At 41.1% G+C, this 19,650-nt stretch overlaps 1 protein-coding gene across 7 annotated transcripts in view; it reads right to left on the bottom strand.

Moving 5' to 3' along the window:
* astn1 (astrotactin 1) overlaps window positions 1–19,084 on the bottom strand; it is a 344,279-nt gene extending 325,195 nt beyond the window's left edge. For all 7 annotated transcript variants that reach the window (XM_035635262.2, XM_047332223.1, XM_047332225.1 and 4 more), the window contains exon 1: window positions 18,440–19,084. In XM_035635262.2, the coding sequence (XP_035491155.2) occupies window positions 18,440–18,926 (487 nt within the window). In that variant the 5' untranslated portion in view covers window positions 18,927–19,084. The remainder of the gene's footprint in view (window positions 1–18,439) is intronic.
* Window positions 19,085–19,650: the final 566 nt, after the last annotated feature.

Raw genomic sequence — 19,650 nt, 5'->3', positions numbered from 1 at the left:
ACTTGGCGAGAAATTCACTGGTTAAAACTTTGGCCCATAGTGGTGCATAATCCTTTTTTATAATACAGAGCCTATACCTTTACCACCTGTATGGTTAATCGGTGATGAGTTCCCCAAGAGGGCAATCGCTGACAAATTAAGCTCACGACCATGTCAATATTTCACTGACATGGCACAACTGGCATGCTCTCCACTGGAATAGCTGTAGTACGAAGCCTCAGGCCAATCTTGACAATGTGTGAAAAAAAGTCCCCTGTTAATCCACTTGGTTTAAAATGTTCAGATGCCATTTCTGCCTTTGACACGGTTGACCAGTTGACCAGGAGACATCCCACTGGTAATGTGCTTGTGCTATGGCAAATTGAACAAAACTAAAACAAAAAGGGAGACGTGAGATATTTCCCTACTGCACGGTTCTTTTGTTTGCTCCTCGCAGCAGCTGTAGTGGATAGAAATGAGACTAAAGAGGCATCTTAGGTTCTGCCTCAGTCACACTAAAGGTGAACCCACCAAGAATATTCAAAAAACGCTTCCCTTTTGCTGATGTTTCTACCAACGTTGTGCATTTTTTCAGGTGGTCTCTACATCCGTCTGTATGTCCAGTTGTCATGAACGTGAAATCTTAGAAACACCTTAAGGAATTTTCATTTACGCTTGGAACATACATTCACTTGGAATTAAGTATCAACTGATTCGATTTTGGTCAATTGCACTGTGACCCTACAAAAGACTACTTTTGGCCATAGTTCAAGAACTATATGAAATATGAAAAGGGGATGGCATTTCAAATATTCAATCGGTCGAAGGTCAACTTCACTGTGACATCGTATTGTTCTGCAAAAAACTTTTGTGGCTGCTATTCAGCATCATGACTCAGGAACAGAAGGGGCGATGGAGGCATACAACCATGAGGCAGTAATTGATCTGATTATGTGGGAGCAGAAGGGAGACGGCTCTTTATCAGAACAGTCCTCATGCATGACTGATCATGTGTTAATGTGTTAACCCTGAATGTGTGTGATAATGCGATGGCCCTAAGTAGTCGATGTCATTTAGTTGACAATTAGGCCAGAGTCCCAATCAATGCTACATTAAAGGAATGATAATGCATACTAGTGTATCAGCACTTAGGAATGCAGGCCATTTTGTAAAATGAGTTGCTGGCAGTGGTAGACGGCAGCGCATCCCTGCCAAAAAGCTTCACTAAATACTGACATGGGTTCATATATAAAATACAATTCATCCAAATGACCGGCTGACAATAAATTGTTAGCTCATGTTCAGAGAGAATTGTCTTTTTCGTTTAGCCTTTTCAACATAACCTTGTTGTTGTAACAGGTTTTGGCTATGTTAGCATCCAGACCAAAAAAAAACTCCGACAACTGCAAATATAAAACTGACCTGTTAAAAATTCAAATCAGATCAACTTCCACATCAATGAAAGAACACGCCAGGCATGACATGTCAAGGCCCAAAAAAAATAAATATTATATTTTCTGTCATTCCACCTTGACCCAAGTTGCAGCAAACATAACTTAACTTTTTTTTTTTAACTGTGTCGAGAACCAACAGGAGAACTGTGCCCTATTTTGGGTTCTGACTGATTGAACTTGAGCAACCATATTTCCCAGGGTTCAGCCTGAGAGACTGACATAACAAGGTCAGGAGATGCCAAGGGGAGACTGAGATGTGCCAGTAGGTAGCTGCACATATCAAGCAAGTAAACTAATGTTGTTGGCCATTCAAACGAATACAAGGAGCACAGAAAGTTATCAAATGTTTCGTTGCCACACTGCATTCCATATTATTATGATTATATACTTTCCCTCAGCACCAACAACTCTGACAGAAGTTGAGTTGAGACCTGGACTTTCTGTGACATCATTAACTAGAGGTATGATGTGGAAACCTTCAGTTCACATCCACTCACGATGGACTCAAGTGAAGTGGGAGACACCTTGATGTGATCAGTGAACCTTGGAAATTAACAAAAAACTAATTTTTTGAATATCCTAGATTTTCCAATTTAGGAAAATAAGTGGCTGTAGGTTACATTTAAAATGATAAATCAAGTAAAACACAAATATTTGGCATATATCACGCACAAACATAGGCCTCTATATAGGCCTGTAGTGATAATAACATGATCTACTTATCGTACAATAGATATGAACTCAATAATTTGTATTGACCTCAATAACAGCCAATGTGTCCACTCGCGTTTTTGTTGACATAACATCTGTTTCTCGTCGTAATCAATTACCTTATTGGTCTATAAAATGTCACAAAATATGGATTTCATAGTATTTTTCTAAAAGGCACAATGTCGTCAAATCGCTGTTATCAAGTTTAAACTTTTGATAACATTTCTTTTCAGCAGTAGCGCAAGTCCTGTAGGACTTGCATAACGACCAATAGACCTAAACTGCGAGCTCACATGATTCAGTATCAAAAAGTGGTCTTTAACTACGATAATATTGTATATCGAAATAATTTCTGGGACAATATATTGTGCAACAAAATGTAGTTATCGGGACGGGCCTACCTCTACAGAGATAAATTGATTGTATATTGCTCTTTTTTTGAAAGCTCATTTTGGCTGAGACACTATTTACTCCAACAAACTCAGGAGAATCAGGAGAGTTCAGTCAACCTAAAACTAAGCAGCCGTCTGAAATGACAAATACAATGTTGTATTGCCTTTGAACCGATGTCCTGCTTGTCTGTAACACCTCTCCCCGAGGCTGAGAAAGTGACAGATCCAGGCCAGCGCTGTGATGACAGTCGTAAATTAACATGTAATGCTTTTTACAGGATGATGAAATCAGGACATCAGAGAGGGAAACCCAGAAACTAGTTCTCCATGTTCTTCCTTTAACGGAAGCTAGTCAGAGTACCTCTGGGGAAAACATTTTTTTATCTTGCGCACATAATGACACGATTCTTCAATCATTCATGTTATTTGCTTTCAGTAGTCTCGGAGGCAACGTGTTCATGGGGTGCCATAAATTACTGCACCCTAATCTTAAAACAAGGATGAAAGATATGTCTAGCTGGCGTCCGACTGTTTGTCCAGCTCCTAACCCTCTCCCACTGGCCTCTGTGAGCCCGCATACAGATTACAGTTTCTTCCTACATTGATCTCCCCCCGTCCTGACAGCGTAATAAAACACACGTGGGCAGCAGTACCATTTTTGAAAACTATATCAACAAGCTGCGAAAGGGAGCTGGCAAAACAACAAAAAAACATGCTATGTTTTTGATTGTGCCTTTGTGCTGTTGCCGTTCGTTGATTTATTTGTTTGCATCTCTCACAAACTCCACACCAAACTTTTTTAGGGGGGAATGAGATGAATATTGGAAATATTTCTCCATTTTTATCTCAGTAGCAGTGCTGCCAAGATGTAGAAAGAACTATAGAACTTGTGTGATATCGGGCTGGTTATCAAACTATTTTTGTTGTTTTTATGCTGAAGTGAAATTTGCCACTAGCACAGAGTTTTGTTAATAGTCGAACATCGAACGCTGGCATTATCACGAAGATTGTCGACCATCTTTTAGTTCTTGAATGGCTGATTGTGATACCGTACCATTTATTATGTAGTATGTAGAAGTATTGGGGGTTTTTTGGTATTGAAAACAAGTATTGCACAACACTTGTGCATTTCAAATAACAACTGTCTCTACTATTTGTATGGGTCCTAATAAATTAAGACATTGGACAGGGTATTTTGTGATTATTTTTTTAATACAAAATGTATGTTTTTGTGTCAATCAATTTATCAGTACCTATTAATTTAGCCCCATCACCAACCGATCCGTTCATAATTACAGGTAAGGCCTAATATGTTCCAATGGTGCCGACGGTTGTTTTTGCTGATTAAAAATGAAAAAAAGAAATGTCAACAGAGGCAGATTATACCAGCTGTGTCTTTTGAATTCCACAACGGCTAAATTGAATCTTTTGGTTGTTGACTCATTAACAGCGTCTGTGATATGAAAGAAGCGGACCTCTGTAAAACCACTTGACAATCACAAGTGGACTTGTGTGTGTTTGTGTTGTTTAATAAAACCGACATGGGGGTGAGTCTTCGTTCAATTATCAATCAGACTCTCAGGAGCATCAGCCAGTTAATGGATTATGCATTTTACATTTCACATGCTTCAATAAAGATGTAATTGGAACATGTTTAAAAAAAAAAATATATATATATATATATATATATATATATATATATATAAGGTTGTCAAATTAACGAAGCAACACCTGTTATTTCAATATGTCTGACGCCATTTCATCAACACTCCATATCGTATGCTGTTTACATAATTTTCAGGTTGTAGCTACAAGTTGTAGGAATTAATTAGGCTGCCACTCAAAACGGTTTCTGTCTTCTCATCCGCCAAACGGCGGCTACAGCTCTTTGAGCTTCAGCTTTTTACGACTTAAGTCACCTGCAAACGTTGACGGCAAAACCCTCATTCAGACTCAAACTAAATTGGTTGGATTCAATGCTGTATTCAGATTCAGTACAGTATTGTTATGGAAACAATACAATACATATTTTTTTTTACCTTAATTTGTGAATATAATAATGTTTGTGCAAAAGACTTTCATTTCAAAAGACAAAACACTTGTTTTTAATACTGGCTATACAAAAGCAACTATAAAATGAGGTCTGCTTAAATGAAATTGTCTAAAATTGGCAAATTTGCAATGTAAAGTGGGTTATTGTTTGATCAGATAATGAGCCAGAATATAACAATGAACAGACAACGACCAGACTTGACAGGGCAATGGAGTCATTTCCGCCATTATCGCAAAAATTGTTTAGATTCAAAACCCTAAAAATAATATAATAATATAATATAATAATTAAAAAAAAAAAAAAAACCAATGCTGACACAAATAATCATCCAAATTTGGATTTTAGGCTCCCAAACCATCTTACAAACATGCAAAAACTAAACGGAAGCAATAAATGTTAGCTTATCAGGGTATTTTTTTGATAGTTAAAAGACTTGAAGCAGAGGCGTGAACAGTTTCTGTAACAGCATGGTTTTCTGCTGCACTCATTCTAATCACCTCGGCCTCCTCACTTCCGAGGCCCAATTAACTCGATCCTGGCGTTGTGGAGGGAAACAACAGAACAGGAATGAAGGTGAAAGGCTGTAACTGAAACTAAGTCGGCCCTGAGCTGAACAACAATGTTTGACGCCTTAACGGTTTTGTCACGGTAATCACTATTCAGCTAGTCGTGGAGCGCGTGGTGTTAAAGGTGCCTCCTCAAATGTCTCTACTTCCTTCCTCCCCGTCTTCTCCTGCTGCGGCGATAAAAATGCCACCTTTCTTTAGAAATCCCGTCTAAGCACCCCGATCATGTTGCCATGGAAACCATTCACTAGCAGCCACATGCTTTACAGTCTCTCAGCCCCTGTCTCTCGCTCTCCTTCTGTCTAATTCCTCCTGTTGTGCTTTCCTCCACACTTTCTCGGTCTTTCGTTTGCCTTGATCTCAGCTTGATATTAATCACAGATTTACCCTCAACACGAGGGCAACGAAGCAAGTGAGGATGCTGTCGTGGTGAATCGAGGCTCGTAGCCTTTCGCAAATCTCTGAGCATACTGAGCTAGGGTAGCAGATTTTTTTGGAAAACCTTCACTCGTCTTAAATGAAAATGTAAATTTAACTGTTAGGAGAGTTGTTGTTTTTACAGTCATATGGATCCACAAATAGTATTTCATATGTATGATAAACTGACGTAAAGAAAAATGGGTCCCATAGAAATCCAGATATTAAGCTACAGCGCACATTTAATTTGTTGACCTCTATTGTACCACACCAGGGGACAATCAATCATTTGAGTAGATAATCACCATTTTTACAATCATTTTTTAAATCCCCTTGCTGACAATAATAATAATAATTGAATTTAAAAATGTATTCAATTGAATGTGATGCAGAACCTCTTTCTGTCAATAGTCACCACTCTGTGGGCTGGAACAACGTCCCGCCCCCAGAACTATCTCATTGTTTTTTACTAGGGACGCACCGAATGTTCGTGGTTTGCTTTTTTGGCTGTCATGACCGAACAATGTTTACACGATGCGATCAAAAAGCTGCCAGTGTGCAATGCGGTGGGCGAAACAACTCGTCTGCTGGGTGGAAGCATTGAAAATGTCAGAGAATGGCAGGAAAATGGCTCATGATCTGTCCGTGACATTCACCAGATACCAGTGGGTGTTAATCGAGATAAGCTTCAGCACTAACGCGTCTTCTATCCAAAGAGGCCGAGTCAGACCACGGAGTGAAAGCAACTTAGACTTCACTCTAGAGGCTGTCAACACACGTGTTAGTCAAGCAAACTCCGAACCCCTGTACTGCAACGAGACTGTACTTCATCCACCATATAAAGATCATTACTTGGATGTGGGGGAAAAGCAGCACGCACGAGAAATGATCCAGGCTGAGTTGGTTTTGGGAAAGCCTCTTGGTGATGGGACGCACCGCGCAGGAGATGGGGGAGCGAAAATAAGGGGACGTTCTACAGATAAGCCGCGCACACCCACATAAATGTATTTTATACTAATGGATTTATTTTAAGTTGATTGTGCTTTGTTGGTATAACGTATAATTTTTTTCCTTGAAAATCACGACAAAAAAGTGAAAGGTTAATTTAGGCTATTCAATTTATGCAATGGTAGGAAAAAAGGGTTCGGTATTTGGTATTATTCGCCCTTTGGCCAAGTGTTTCATTATTTTCGGTTTCGGCAAACAATTTTCATTTCGGTTTATCCTTTGTTTCAATTTAACAGTATAGCCGACACTAAAGGCTTCTTTTTTTCACAGATTGCCACAAAGGAACACATTGGCTGACTGGTGTCCAAGGTACCATTATTCTCTCTATGCCATTTATGCTGTTCAGCCCTGCTTCAGTTCACAGAGTTCAAGAGGGAGGAGTCCTTGGAACTGTTGTGTTGATGGACACTTTTCGTTGGAAGACAGAACTGTAAGATATATAGTCTATATAGTCTAGTAAAAAAAATTGATATATGTTTCAATCGCCAACATGTCGTTACAGAAAAGTTTGTGTGTACATAATCGAACTGGCAGGGCTTCGCGAGTGGAAACGTGCGGGCTAATAATCTGAGCACAGTCTCATACTATTGCCTTGATAAGTTATATTTTTGATGGGGATATAAAAGTGTACCTGCGTGCTACTGTTACACTATATCAGTCACAGAGGTTGGTATAAAGGCCGAGAGCCTGCTAATTAACACCTGTGATGTCCTGGTTAAACGTCTCCACCTTTCAACGACCCACCGCTCAAACAGATAACGTGCGCTCCTTGACGACACAACATTACAGAATGTGCTGATCAGTAAATGAGATGCTGTAATCGACTCTAAGGTGAATATGTGCTTTCAAGTGCATATTAAGCTCTTGGTATTATAATAGTTCAGTTTAAATGTTTTTTTTGCAATAATTCAGAAAAATGGACGCATCTTAAAATGACCAATTGATGAATTAAAACCGCTGACTTAATTAATCCCTTAGTGCTCCTTCATTGTGAACGCGAGGTCTGCAGTCAGCAGGATAAGAATAATAGCACTGCTGCACTTGTCAGAAGCTAAAACTAACTTTATACAAACCTATACATTTAATACAGTTACCGCCAAGTATTCAGACTTTCAACAATATCCTCACAGCCCAACTGTGCTACATTTAGCATTCTGACCAGCCACATTCATTTAAAGACATTAATGTGAAAAGCAAGTTATGCCAGCCTTTCAACTGATTTCACTGTCACAGATAAATTTCCAAAGTTGAGTTGAGGCGCGCTCCCGTCATCTCGACCGTCTGGTGTAAGGTGGTGATCCGACCTGTTTTAAATCTTTTTCTTTTTCTCGTCTTGACGTTTCGAAAAATCTATATTATCGATCAATAACCAGTAGGTGAGTTCTTTCCAGAACCAAACAGGAAGCAGAAAAATGTGTAGGGGAATACATGCTGAAATATCGCATGGAGATTTCGGTGAAGCCTTGAACGCCGCGGTTTCGAAAACTACCTGGTTGCGTGATCAGGGACAGCGCGCTCTTTTAATCATTTCACCGTGGCCCTGTCCAGACCGGACGTGTCGCCTCTCTCCTCTCCTCCAGTCCAAGCGTCTTACCTTGCCGGCCGCGATCACACCGACATCAGGTCCGTCAAGCCGCGACGTGAAGGCATTACGGCACGGCACAGCAGCAGCTGTGATGGGCAGGGTGTGAGGCCTGTGTTCTCATGAGTATCCATAGTCTCAGAACTCCTCAATGAGGGAGAGAGAGTGGATGGTTTCCAGCCACATTTCAGAAGTTTTTTTTAAACTTTTTTTTTATTATTATTATTATTATTATTATTATTAGGCATAGCATATTATTTTCATATGCTTTAAAGCGTGCGGTGAGTGGGTCTTTAAGTCTTTTGAAAATATTTTCAGTGTCTTCTCAAAGTCGTTTGCTGACAGCTTGGGCAATCTCTACAACACAGGTTTGTTTTTGGTTGTGGACTCCTTAAAACCATCTGCAACCAAACAAACTTAAGATGTTTTTTACATATTCAAAACATTTTTAATTGTCCGATAATTCACTAGAAAAACAGGACACTTTAAAAGGTAAACCTATAAAGAAAACAACGACAAATCAAGCCTGGTTCTCTTCCTTTTGCAGCTGCCCCTGCAGGGGGGTTCTACCTCCATAGTTGGACCCCACTGTTTTGCATAAAATCTGTAGGTGGCATTTGGTGCAGTATTTCAATGCAATCTCTATAATGAATTTCAATAAATACAAAAGGCATTTCTGAGAATAGCTGTTTGATATGAACACGTACTGTATGTGATGTAGGAAAAACATTTAAGTTTTAAGACTATAGTGACAATATTATTCTGCATTTTTTGTATGGTTGTCACTCTGTTTGAAATCGGGGCCTCCGTTCAAACATGGGGAGAAAATTAATATTGAACTGTTCAGATTCAAAATTTACAGTCTACAAGCACACCAGACCATTCCAAGCGGTTTGCCTTGTGCTTAAAATTCACTACAAGATGGTGGGGGGGACCGGATTTCAAATATTTTATATGGATCGTGTTCAAATCAGTTTGAATGAATTATGTGCCAGTTTGAATTTCTTCAAACATGCAACATGGCAAAGCCTGAACTACAATTACATACACATCGCGTGTGTCCACTGGAAACAAGCATCACTCTGGACCAGAGTTTCAGTCTCTATGAAGTTAAAGATACAGATGCCGCTAAGAAATCAATAGGAAATTAGCTATTCCAGTTTGGCCAGTTTTTTAGCCCACATATCAACACAGCAGGTGGAGCTGCAGTAGTGACTGTGACACGCAGCTCATGGAGCCAATTAAGATATTAAATGATTTAAAAAACCCACAGTGAATGATTACTGCAATTTACATTGAATACCATTGCATTACTGCTTTTCAGAGTTATAACTCAGTTAAATCTAAAAGCACAGACGTGATGCACATTTATAATATGATTATATTTTGTGTGACTGATACTTTCCCGAGGGTATCATTATCACAGATGTCCGTGAGGAATACATTTCATTAAATGTGCTTATAAAAAAAGCCTCCATATAACTCCAAGTTTTCAAAGTAATCCAATAATAGTGGTCTTTACATCCATGGGTACATAGCAAACATGGTTTGCTTATAGTAAATTTTTCTCCTGTTTTTTAAATCTTGCCACTCTGCAAAAATGTAAACAGACATGGCCCTTGACCCTAAACTGGAACTCTTCTGTAGAACCTGCTGTGAGATAATGTCTACCAAAGATGTTCCCTGTAGTCACATGATCAAATACAGGAATCCCACAGTATGTTTTCTAAAAGCTGACAATCAAACAAGAATGACTAGAGGCCTAAATGTCATCCATCCATTTCCTTTTGCTCAAATAAAAAAGAACTCAAAATAGTGAATGTTGTGTAATGAAAATGTAATGGACTAATGATCTTGTCACTATCCCAAAGTCCTTATCTTTTGTAATATTGTTGCCTTTTCACTCATGTTCACTGACTTTTTTGACTCTCTTGGTGTTGCTGCTTCCATCAACCAAACAAAGCAAGGCCAACTAGTCAACTGTTCATGGTTTGGACATGACTTTCTGAATGTTCACTTAATAAATTAACTGTGTGCTCGGGTAAGTATCTCTGACACCCTACATGGTACAGAAATTAGATGTCTCTGTATTCAGAAAGACGGGGGATACAACAGCAGTATTCTTTGTTCAGGGCAATGATTCTAAACCATTATTTCACACGAGGGTCTCGCCCTATGCTGAAATGTCTTCTGAAAAGTAGTCTGTTGTGGAATACTTCCCACCAATCATTGATCATAATTTTCGAACCAATTTCTCGGGTAGCAGCAATGCAGCGTAGATGACGTTCTATGTGTTCAGAGAGGGAATGTTGTGACAGAATGTGGGTAAAGTGGATTGTGACAAATAAGGCAGGTTTGGATTACAGCTACTGCATTGGTGTTACACTGTGTCTAAAAAGAAAAGCAAGAAAAGCTTGCATTCTGGTAAAGTCAGAGTAATATCTACAACTGCAAATGGACTTTTGGAGCAATACTGAAATAGAGAAAACTACGGCGCACCGTTTTTTTCTTTGATGGGGCAAAGGGCAACTGGTCAGTATTAATTTACAGAGGAAAAGCTCAGTGTGAGTTTCCACGCCGATGTTGTGGTAATTTCGCTCAAACTAAAACTAAGAATAAGTGATTTGCATTAGTTTTAATCATTATTTAAATGAACAAAATGCAACGATTCCAGTAGATCATTAACTTTTCTATTTTAGTAAAATAAAAAAAAATTCTCTCTATAAATAAATATGCAATTTAAAAATTCTAGATGGCAGTTATCAAGGGACAACCTAAGGCAACTCGAGACAACTCTCACCTGCAAATACAGTCAGCAGTATATAAGGTTTTGCATACCAGTGTTATTTGAAATTATGCTTGACTAAAGATTTAAAATAATTAAATGTATTGATATTTTGAATGGAAAAAGAGTAGGTTGTCTTTATGATGTTCAAAATAAATCACGGTGAGTGGTTCTCTAGATAAACCATCAAAGTGATTTTATCATACTATTTTCCAACAGGTAGCAAGTTACAATGCTATTTAGTGAGGCAGTTGCCCATGGATCAACTAACAACTGTCAAGAAGTGAAGAAGTAGTTGCAACCGCCCTTTAAAACATTAATCATATTTTGTTGTCTGAGAAACTAAAATTATGTTACTTTTCACCTGTGGCTATCATTACATAGGCTCAAAGATTGACTAAGAAAATAATCAAAACAACTAATCAACGTCACAATCATTTTTCAGGCTGAGTCGTCCTAGTTGGTACCTTCATCATAGTCCAGTGTCAAAACATAAGTTATATATTGTTGTTCACATTACAGGAGTGGTGGATTATATTTTCACTGCAACAACAAACAAAATGAAACTACCTGCAGCACTGAATGTCCTGTCAGCTTTGAAAGTCTGGAAGAAAACCAGAAGATTTAAGGAGGGCACACTGCACTCAGGACTCGTGTAAAGCACAAGCACCACTGGAGTTTAATGCCCATTTCACTGGCAGCAATATAAAACTTTCTGTGGCATGGACCCGAGTTGTAGCAGCCAAATTATTGTTCCAGAAAGCTGAGAAAGCTTGAATGGGGGGCCGTTAAGAGGCCGACTTTCCCTCCAAGCCACTGCCCCAGATGTGCAAATCCCTGCCAGAGCAAACACAGCTCTGGTCTCTCCCCGAGGGCGACTTTAGTACCTCAACTCCTGCCGATTTATGACAACACCAAAAGGGTAAATTTCTAACAGCAAACCCGGGCTTCTCTGACACTAACGAGTGGCTGCAGCCCTGCAGTTGAAATTTACTGTCAGTCACAGAATCCCTCTTTTCAAATTGCTTCGGAGATCCTTACACAGAGAAGCAATTTGGCAAGAAAAATATGAGCCCATTGTAAAAGGTGGAGAGAAAAAATAAATGTGGATTTTAAATTGCACCCAACCCATCACACAATTGTGCATTTTTCAAATACAGGCTTCAATACAATATATCTTGCCGTTTCTTCCCAAAATGAGGCATAGAGCTTTGAATCCATGTTTCTTGTCACTTTCTTTCCGATCTCTTACAAAAACTCAAATAGCTAGAGCAGACATTGATGAGGACGGGGGACCGTGGTAACCATCAGGACACAGCGGCTGGTCAGAAGGGAACTGTGTGATAATCTGCAATTTTGTTTATTGAAATACTCATGGACTTAAGTCCAAACCCACAATTGTTGTATTTAAAGTGACACTAAAGCTTTTTATCATCAAACACTCCCTACCCGTAGGTTCAATTTATGTTAGATACAGTGTACTCCAGTGGAGACACATGAAAGTATTGAAAAGCGTTACAAAAAGAAAGAAACCTCTGACAGAATTACTAAAGATGGGCTTATTTTACAGTAGTTTTCAGGGCCTGGTTCAGTTGTGCCTGATTCACACCTCCTGATACTGATGTCTGTCATCTGTGAGGTTTACAGATCCATACGCTACTGTTGATAGACATTGAAATTGAGACCTAAGAATCTCACAGTTCTCGATGAGTCTCAAGTATCTGATTGCTCCCTCTAGCATGATTATCTAAATAACAAAAACAGCCTGGTATGTGTAGATAAATGGGCAGTTTGGTTTGCCATGCAGATGCCAAATGTATTTGAAAGGTTTCAGAACGCTTGCCCCCATATGGGCTTATCAAACCCTTACAAAAGTTGGTGAATGCAAAGTATGTAAATAAATTCTGAAAAGCTGCAACTCTGATAATGGGATTGAGGAAATACAATAATCCTTCCCTCAAGTGGGTTGTTTTTTGAAATCACTGTTAAAAAACAGTTGGTTAATTTCTCCTAGAAACCACAATTCCAAAACCTGTAAAACGAATTGGTTCAATTAATCCCAAACAAAGTAAAAAATAAATACATAGCTAAGGGACCATTATGATCCTAAACAAGGGAATCTAAATAATCTTAATTATTTCAAGCTTTTTATTTCGCATTCCCAAAGCTTTACAGAATTTTGCATTTATGATATGTATAAGACAAGCGATATGAACTTAAATGTGACTGTATTATAGTATACGGGGCATACCGGACCATAACAAGCCTCTGAATGACTTGCCACAAAAAGTCAAGGATGAACGCATTTGCTTTTTTCAGGTCAATTTAACATTAAATAATGTATAGATCAAAGCATGTTTTTGGCCTATTGGACTGCAGACACGATCTAAATATACATTTAAATTGATTCATGATCATATGAGCAACACCATATTTAATATAATAATATTTCCTTTTCTTTATATCAGGGGTATTCAATAAAAATTTAAGGAGGTCCAGTTGGAGAAATTATCCTCAAGCAAAACGTCCAGAATCCTAATGTCATAATGTCTTACTTGCGTTATGACTCAGTGCCATATGCTTGCTGCCTAATAACAGCAACTGACTGTCAAATTAAAGAAAACAGGCTTGCAGTTCAATAACATTTCAACAATGTTAAATACCAGTTTTCATATTGAACAGTCTCAGAACACAATACATGGGAGGAGAAAACAGAACACTGAAATAACAATATTCTCAATCATTCTGCAATCATCTGTGAGTGCGAGTGTGTGTGCAGGGTGCAATATGTGAAAAAAGCTGGGGGGGGGGGGGGGGTTATTCAATGATGGGTGGCTTCAAACCCCCGACATGGGAGATGGGCACACTACCAAGGGAGCTCAAACTTGTGAGGGCTAGCATTAGCCGCTAGCAAGGCTGTCAATGTGTCCGCGATTGAGGTCTACACGCACAGCACAGCACTCGACTGGCTGGACCACCGTCACACATGCACAACAAAAGGAGCCACAGGGGGAGAGAAGCACAGTTGGCTCAAGTTAAAAGAGAAGTCACACTGTTACAGAAAGTCAGGGTGTTGGTCCTGGAGCAGTATAGTGACGACTAACGCTCCATCAGGAAAATGGAAACGCCCCATCAACATTTGCTAATTCTCAATGATCTATCAGTTGTGGATCCGGGTCCGGATAGGACAGCGTGTGGGTCCAGATCCGGACCGCAGTCCGCCTATTAGTGACCCCTGCTTTATATGATTACATAATGTCATCATATAGTGTAGTAGCTTGCAAACATTTAACCATTCATTCATCACTATATGGTGTAGGTGAAATCATGATGACATCAACAATAAAAAAAAGTTAGCATTGCCTGATTGGGGTATACACAGCGTGCATACAGGGCAAGTGTCGCCACACTGATGCTTTTCATTGTGGGTGGATTGGCCTTCACCGTGTGTTTACACACAGAAGTAGAGATTCCAGCACCGGTCCTCCATATCATGTGTTCAGGTGACGGGGCATAAAATATGGCGAGCGGAACTGTGCGCCTGATTAATCACAAAGAGGCCGAGTCAGATTCAAACAGCCGCGGAGTGGTCGAGTGGATCTTTGACACCAAATCCTCACAAGAGTTAAATGCTCACATAAACAACATTCAGCAGACACCCCATCACAGTGGAATGCTGCTTTAAACACTATTGAGTGTATATCATCAAAACAGTCACACAATGCTAATGTAAATTGCTTTGCAAAGTATATACACAACGGCTCTGGTTTGAACTTCGCTCCCTTTATTTTCACAGGAAGAAGCTTTTGTTAAACACCAAAGGAAATCAAGACAAACATAAGGAACAAAATGAACATATAAATAAATAAAAGGCTGCAGTTGCTCGGTTTATATTTGGGTGGCGGGGAATACTAGTTGCACTGTGAATGTGTCAGGCTCCCCAGTGCGAGTTTTCATTAAAAGTTTTCGGCGGCAGTATACTACGTATGAAAAGTGTCAGACCCAAGTTCTGACTCATTAATATGCACCACCGGCCCCAAGATATCTATTGTGCAGTGCATTTGCCTTGGCTTATTTCCCTCAGACTGTTCAAAGAGTCACTGTAATACTGCAACCTTCATTGGGGACCTTTACAGGGCCATTCCCAGTTCCCATACATCATTTAATTAAAACACACAGAAATGATATTGTGATTGTATACAAAGCGTTGTGTTGCTGAGGAACCGAAGAACAGAAGTGAATCAATCTATTGTGACGCTGGCTCTCCAGAGCAGTGTGCGACCTCTGCTTGGTACACGTAGCAGAAAGGTCATCCATGTTTTTCAATACATGGAATAATTTTTTTTTTACTTCTTTAACGTCAATAAAAGCAGAGCTATGATATCAAATTCTGCCGGGACAGTCTCTGTTGTACCTGCCCTATGTACTTCTGAGCCTGACATTTTCTCCTGCATACAGCAGTGTGTGGAACTTCTATACCTTTGGAGTGACCAAACTAAATGTGTGAGCAACATCAAGTAGGAAAAGAGTTTCCAATATTGAAAGGTGGAATTGCATAAGTGCAGAAATGATTGATTGACAGACACTTAACCTGCAACAACTGTATATTTTTATTGGTTAGATTAACTGATTACGTAATTTAGCGACAGCAACAATGATCAGTCAAATTTCCATAGGAATATGATTGGCAACAACTTTGATCATTTATCATTCAAGCCATCTTTCTAGGAAAACATACTTGACATTATTTGTTCGAACGCTCGTCTTTGGATTTTAGAGTGTTTGTTAAATAAAGACTGTATTTTTTTCTTCCATTTTATGACCAATTAAGGTACCAATTAATGAATATAGAAATTGATAGACAGATTAAGTTGAAGCGTCTTTAGTTTCTCTCGCAAAATAAGCAACCTGAAGATGTATTTTGTCACTATTGTCTAATACTTAAGAGACAAAACGATTAATTGCATTAACTGTCACGATCCAGCCCCTGCGAAGAACTTTGAAAACCCTTTTTGATCCAATGTGTGTTGCTTGTCCCTGTTTTATTTTGACATTCACTTCCTTCTCCCCTGTGTCTCGTTATTGAACAGTTCACTTTGTTTTGTGTTTCCCGCCTTTGTGATCGTCTGCCCCTTCCCTAATGTGTTCCACTTGTGTTCAATTATCCCTGCCTCCCTTGTGTATATAGTCTATGTGTGCTTCCCTTTGTCGGTTTGTCTGCTCAGCGTCGTGGCCCCCGTGATGACTTCTGTTCAGCTCAGTTTTTCCTCTTGATCTTTGCCAGTTGCGTTTCCCCCGAGTGGATTACCTGTGTTACATCTAGTTGTTCAGTTGCCTTCGAAAGACTAAGTCTGTTTTATTGAATTGACTTGCTCCTACCTGCTCTGCATCTGCATTAGGGTCCTGTTTCACTAAACCTGACAGGAACGATGACTACACTGTAACAGTTTCTAAATTAGCAGCTGTCACATTTAATGCTTTCTCAGATTATTAGGTGTGTGTGTTTTTCAATTTAGAATACAACATGTCTGAAGCTACATCAGGAACTTCTGTCTTCAGGCTGTATTTACTTTGGGTAAAATATTTTTCCAGGTAAACTTTGTTTAACACTGATTTACTAAACAGCTGGGATTTTTTGGGGGGTGTTAAACGGCAAAATAAATTAAAACATGCTTTATTTTTCCCAAAACTAAGTGACAGATTTTGGTATCAAATTGGCACGAATACAGAACATTTCGAAAACACACATCCTTATTGTGTTACAATAATAATAACTTTTTTTTGTTCTGGAATCATTTGGCTTACCTTGGAATTGCTAAGTGCTTCTGTACACTTCTGTTTGCATACATATACATAAAATAGCTATAATACTGGATACTGGTCATGTGTTATTTTAGCTGGTAGAGTTGGTTAAAGGTCTGATTTTAGGAAACCCAAATAACCCATGAACTTGTGAATACTTGTATGCCTGTGCACATCTCCAAGGTCGTCCCTGTGATCTATAGTAGTCCAAGTTGTAGGCACATGTAATCAGTTTAAGTCCAGTAAAATACCTTTTTTATTTCGATGTCACCTCCCTCCTATCCTGTCAGCCTTTTACTGTGTGCTGTCTTACAAACGTAAAAAAAGATTCCCTCAAACACACTTCGAAATCGAACATTAATTAAACAATGCTATGAATAGTATATGTATGAGAAGAAGTTTGCAAAGCATCTTTCAGCCATGTCACTGTTTAGGAGCAAGAGATTCCTATCAAACCACATTGGCAAGTATTTGATAAGTCTCATCTTTGAGTTTTTCTACAGTCAGTAAGTGTGGCTGACAGTGTTTCTTCCATATAAAATATGTGCCAACTTTCAAACTGAAGCCTGTTTGTTCAGCCACCGCATATGAAAAATGTGATGCATCAAAAAGACGGTACAAAGAAGAAACAGCTCGGATGGGACACGTGAAACGAGGCTCCGTGCTTCCAAGAATGACAGCAAAACAAGCATGGACAAGCTGACAAACTCCGAAACGGACCCGGCGACCAGGCCTACTTTCCCACCAATTTCCCGTTGGTTTGCCAACGGGGGTCAAGGCGACCATAAACAATTGTAGACCCTGGCACAAACACAGCCACTCAAAAGCCAAGCGTCCGCGTGACACCGGTCACTGTGACTGTTTGGTCTCAGTGACCACAACAACAGAGGGAAGCTCCTCGCAGCAGCAGCAGCAGCAGCAGCAGCAGCAGCAGCAGCAGCAGCAGCAGCAGCAGCAGCAGCAGCAGCAGCAGCTCCAACTTGTCACGGTCAAGTGCAGCGGAAGAGGTTCAGCACCACGGACAGCGGCCAGCCAACTTCCACTGCGCTCTCCTCCAGACACGCACGCTTAGGTCCACTGGAGCCTTGGACGGTGCGTAAAGGCGACTCGACCAAGCCTGCGGAACCAAGAGAGCCCCGGTCCCGTGGCCGTTCCAATCGGTTGCGGAGCACACAGACAAAGTGGCACTTGACAACGACGTAACGGCGGCGAGAGAGGAGCACGAAAAGTTGCACTGAAGTGAGAGGAGTTTGGTTTCTGGAGGACACACACACACACACACACACACACACGTGTGTGCATGTGCGAACCACTTACGCACAACATACGCGGCGAGAGGGCGACACTGCTAATTAAATGGGGGGAAAAACCCGCCATAGTTTAATAGTTAGCATCAGGATGCTATGCGGCCTATGATGTCAATAGTAAACACCAAGTGACAGGAGCTAAGCTAATTCCCAACTACCCGACTGGCAGGCTGTGGCATGTAAGAGCAGCACATTGCGTAACGCATGCGCGTCGGTCGTTGTGGAGGCTGCAGCGATTTGGGTTTGTTTTTGCCCGAGACGGTGGAGAAAAAAAAAAACCATGGTGCGTGTCCGGCCCGAGCCCAGAGACAAGACGGTGTAGCGGGGAGAAGCGGGGCGGCCGCGCGGTGCCGTGTTAGCGCGCCAGCGAGCCGCGCACTCACCCAGGACGAAGAAGGGGAGCTCGGTGTTCTCCAGGTCGTCCACCACCACGACGTCGCCGGGGAAATCGTTCCTCACGGAGAACAGCAGCTTGGGCTCGGAGGCCGACGGACTGTGCATGATGCTCAGGTCGTTCTCCCGCAGGAACGGCAGCGCCGACACGGTGACGCTCTTCATCTTGCACTCGGCGTCCTGGTTCTGGTCCTCGTCGCCGGTCAGACCTCGCACGCTCGCCGTGTGCGCGGCCAGCAGGAGCCACGCCAGCGCCGGCAGCAGCAGCAGCAGCGGCGGCGGCGGTCTCGGCCCCATGTTGGTGATGCTCGCCATCTCCGTCGCTCCGCTTTCCTCTTCCCTCCTCCTCGCTGGTTGTAGTCGCTGAGCAGTCTCTCGCAGAGAGTGTGTGTGTGTGACAGAGAGAGGGGTGGGCGGACACACCGGCGGGCTCTCCCGGTGTCGGAAACAAGCGCCCCCTGTTTCCTCACATACCATCGATCACAGGGGTTCTGTAGATAGTCCAGTGAGTGTTGTTCATGCCGTCGACCGCTTCGCTGCAATTGATCGATGAACTGTCCACATGGCTCTGCAGTGGCGACGCGTAGATCGCCAGCAGGACATGCACCCACAGTGCCCTGGAGGTCCCATTAACAAAGGCATCGCCGTTTGGGACTTGATTGTACATTTGCCCCCTCGCACAATGTTGGGCATCACCTAACACCACGCGGCCCGACCTCTGTGATTGGCTGGGTCCGTCAACCGTCTCACCGACCTTTCTCGCGGCGGCCATTTTTTTGGCCTTCGAGCCAGTAGGTGAACGCAGGTGTCGCTAATCACGTTCATTGAGGCTCTGGACCTCCACCAATGTGATTAGTGACACCTGTGTCACGTCAAAATGGCTGCTGTGAAAAAAGTTCAACGTAGAGTGGAAATATTGTGCTCATTCACAGCTCTATATGTTATTCTGGGACTATACTGGAGCAGCTTTGCACGATTCACACTTCAACAAAGGTCCCTGTTTATCATAGACTGTCTGTCATGCAGCCCCTCAGTTAAACCCTAGTGGCAACCCACGTGTCGCCACCCATTGGTTTGTGAACTGCACTTTTGGCCAGCTCCATCTTGTTTTGGTTTGTTGTTGTTTTTTTTAACAGAAGTTACCATATTTGGACTGAGGACCTGCACCTGCAACCATGCACTGATTGGAAGATACTAGCTG

Source organism: Scophthalmus maximus, chromosome 5 (genome assembly GCF_022379125.1).
Source record: "Scophthalmus maximus strain ysfricsl-2021 chromosome 5, ASM2237912v1, whole genome shotgun sequence".
Taxonomy (NCBI): domain Eukaryota; kingdom Metazoa; phylum Chordata; class Actinopteri; order Pleuronectiformes; family Scophthalmidae; genus Scophthalmus; species Scophthalmus maximus.
The sequence above is the reverse complement of the archived record's forward strand: the minus strand, read 5'-3'. Positions and strand labels throughout refer to the sequence as shown.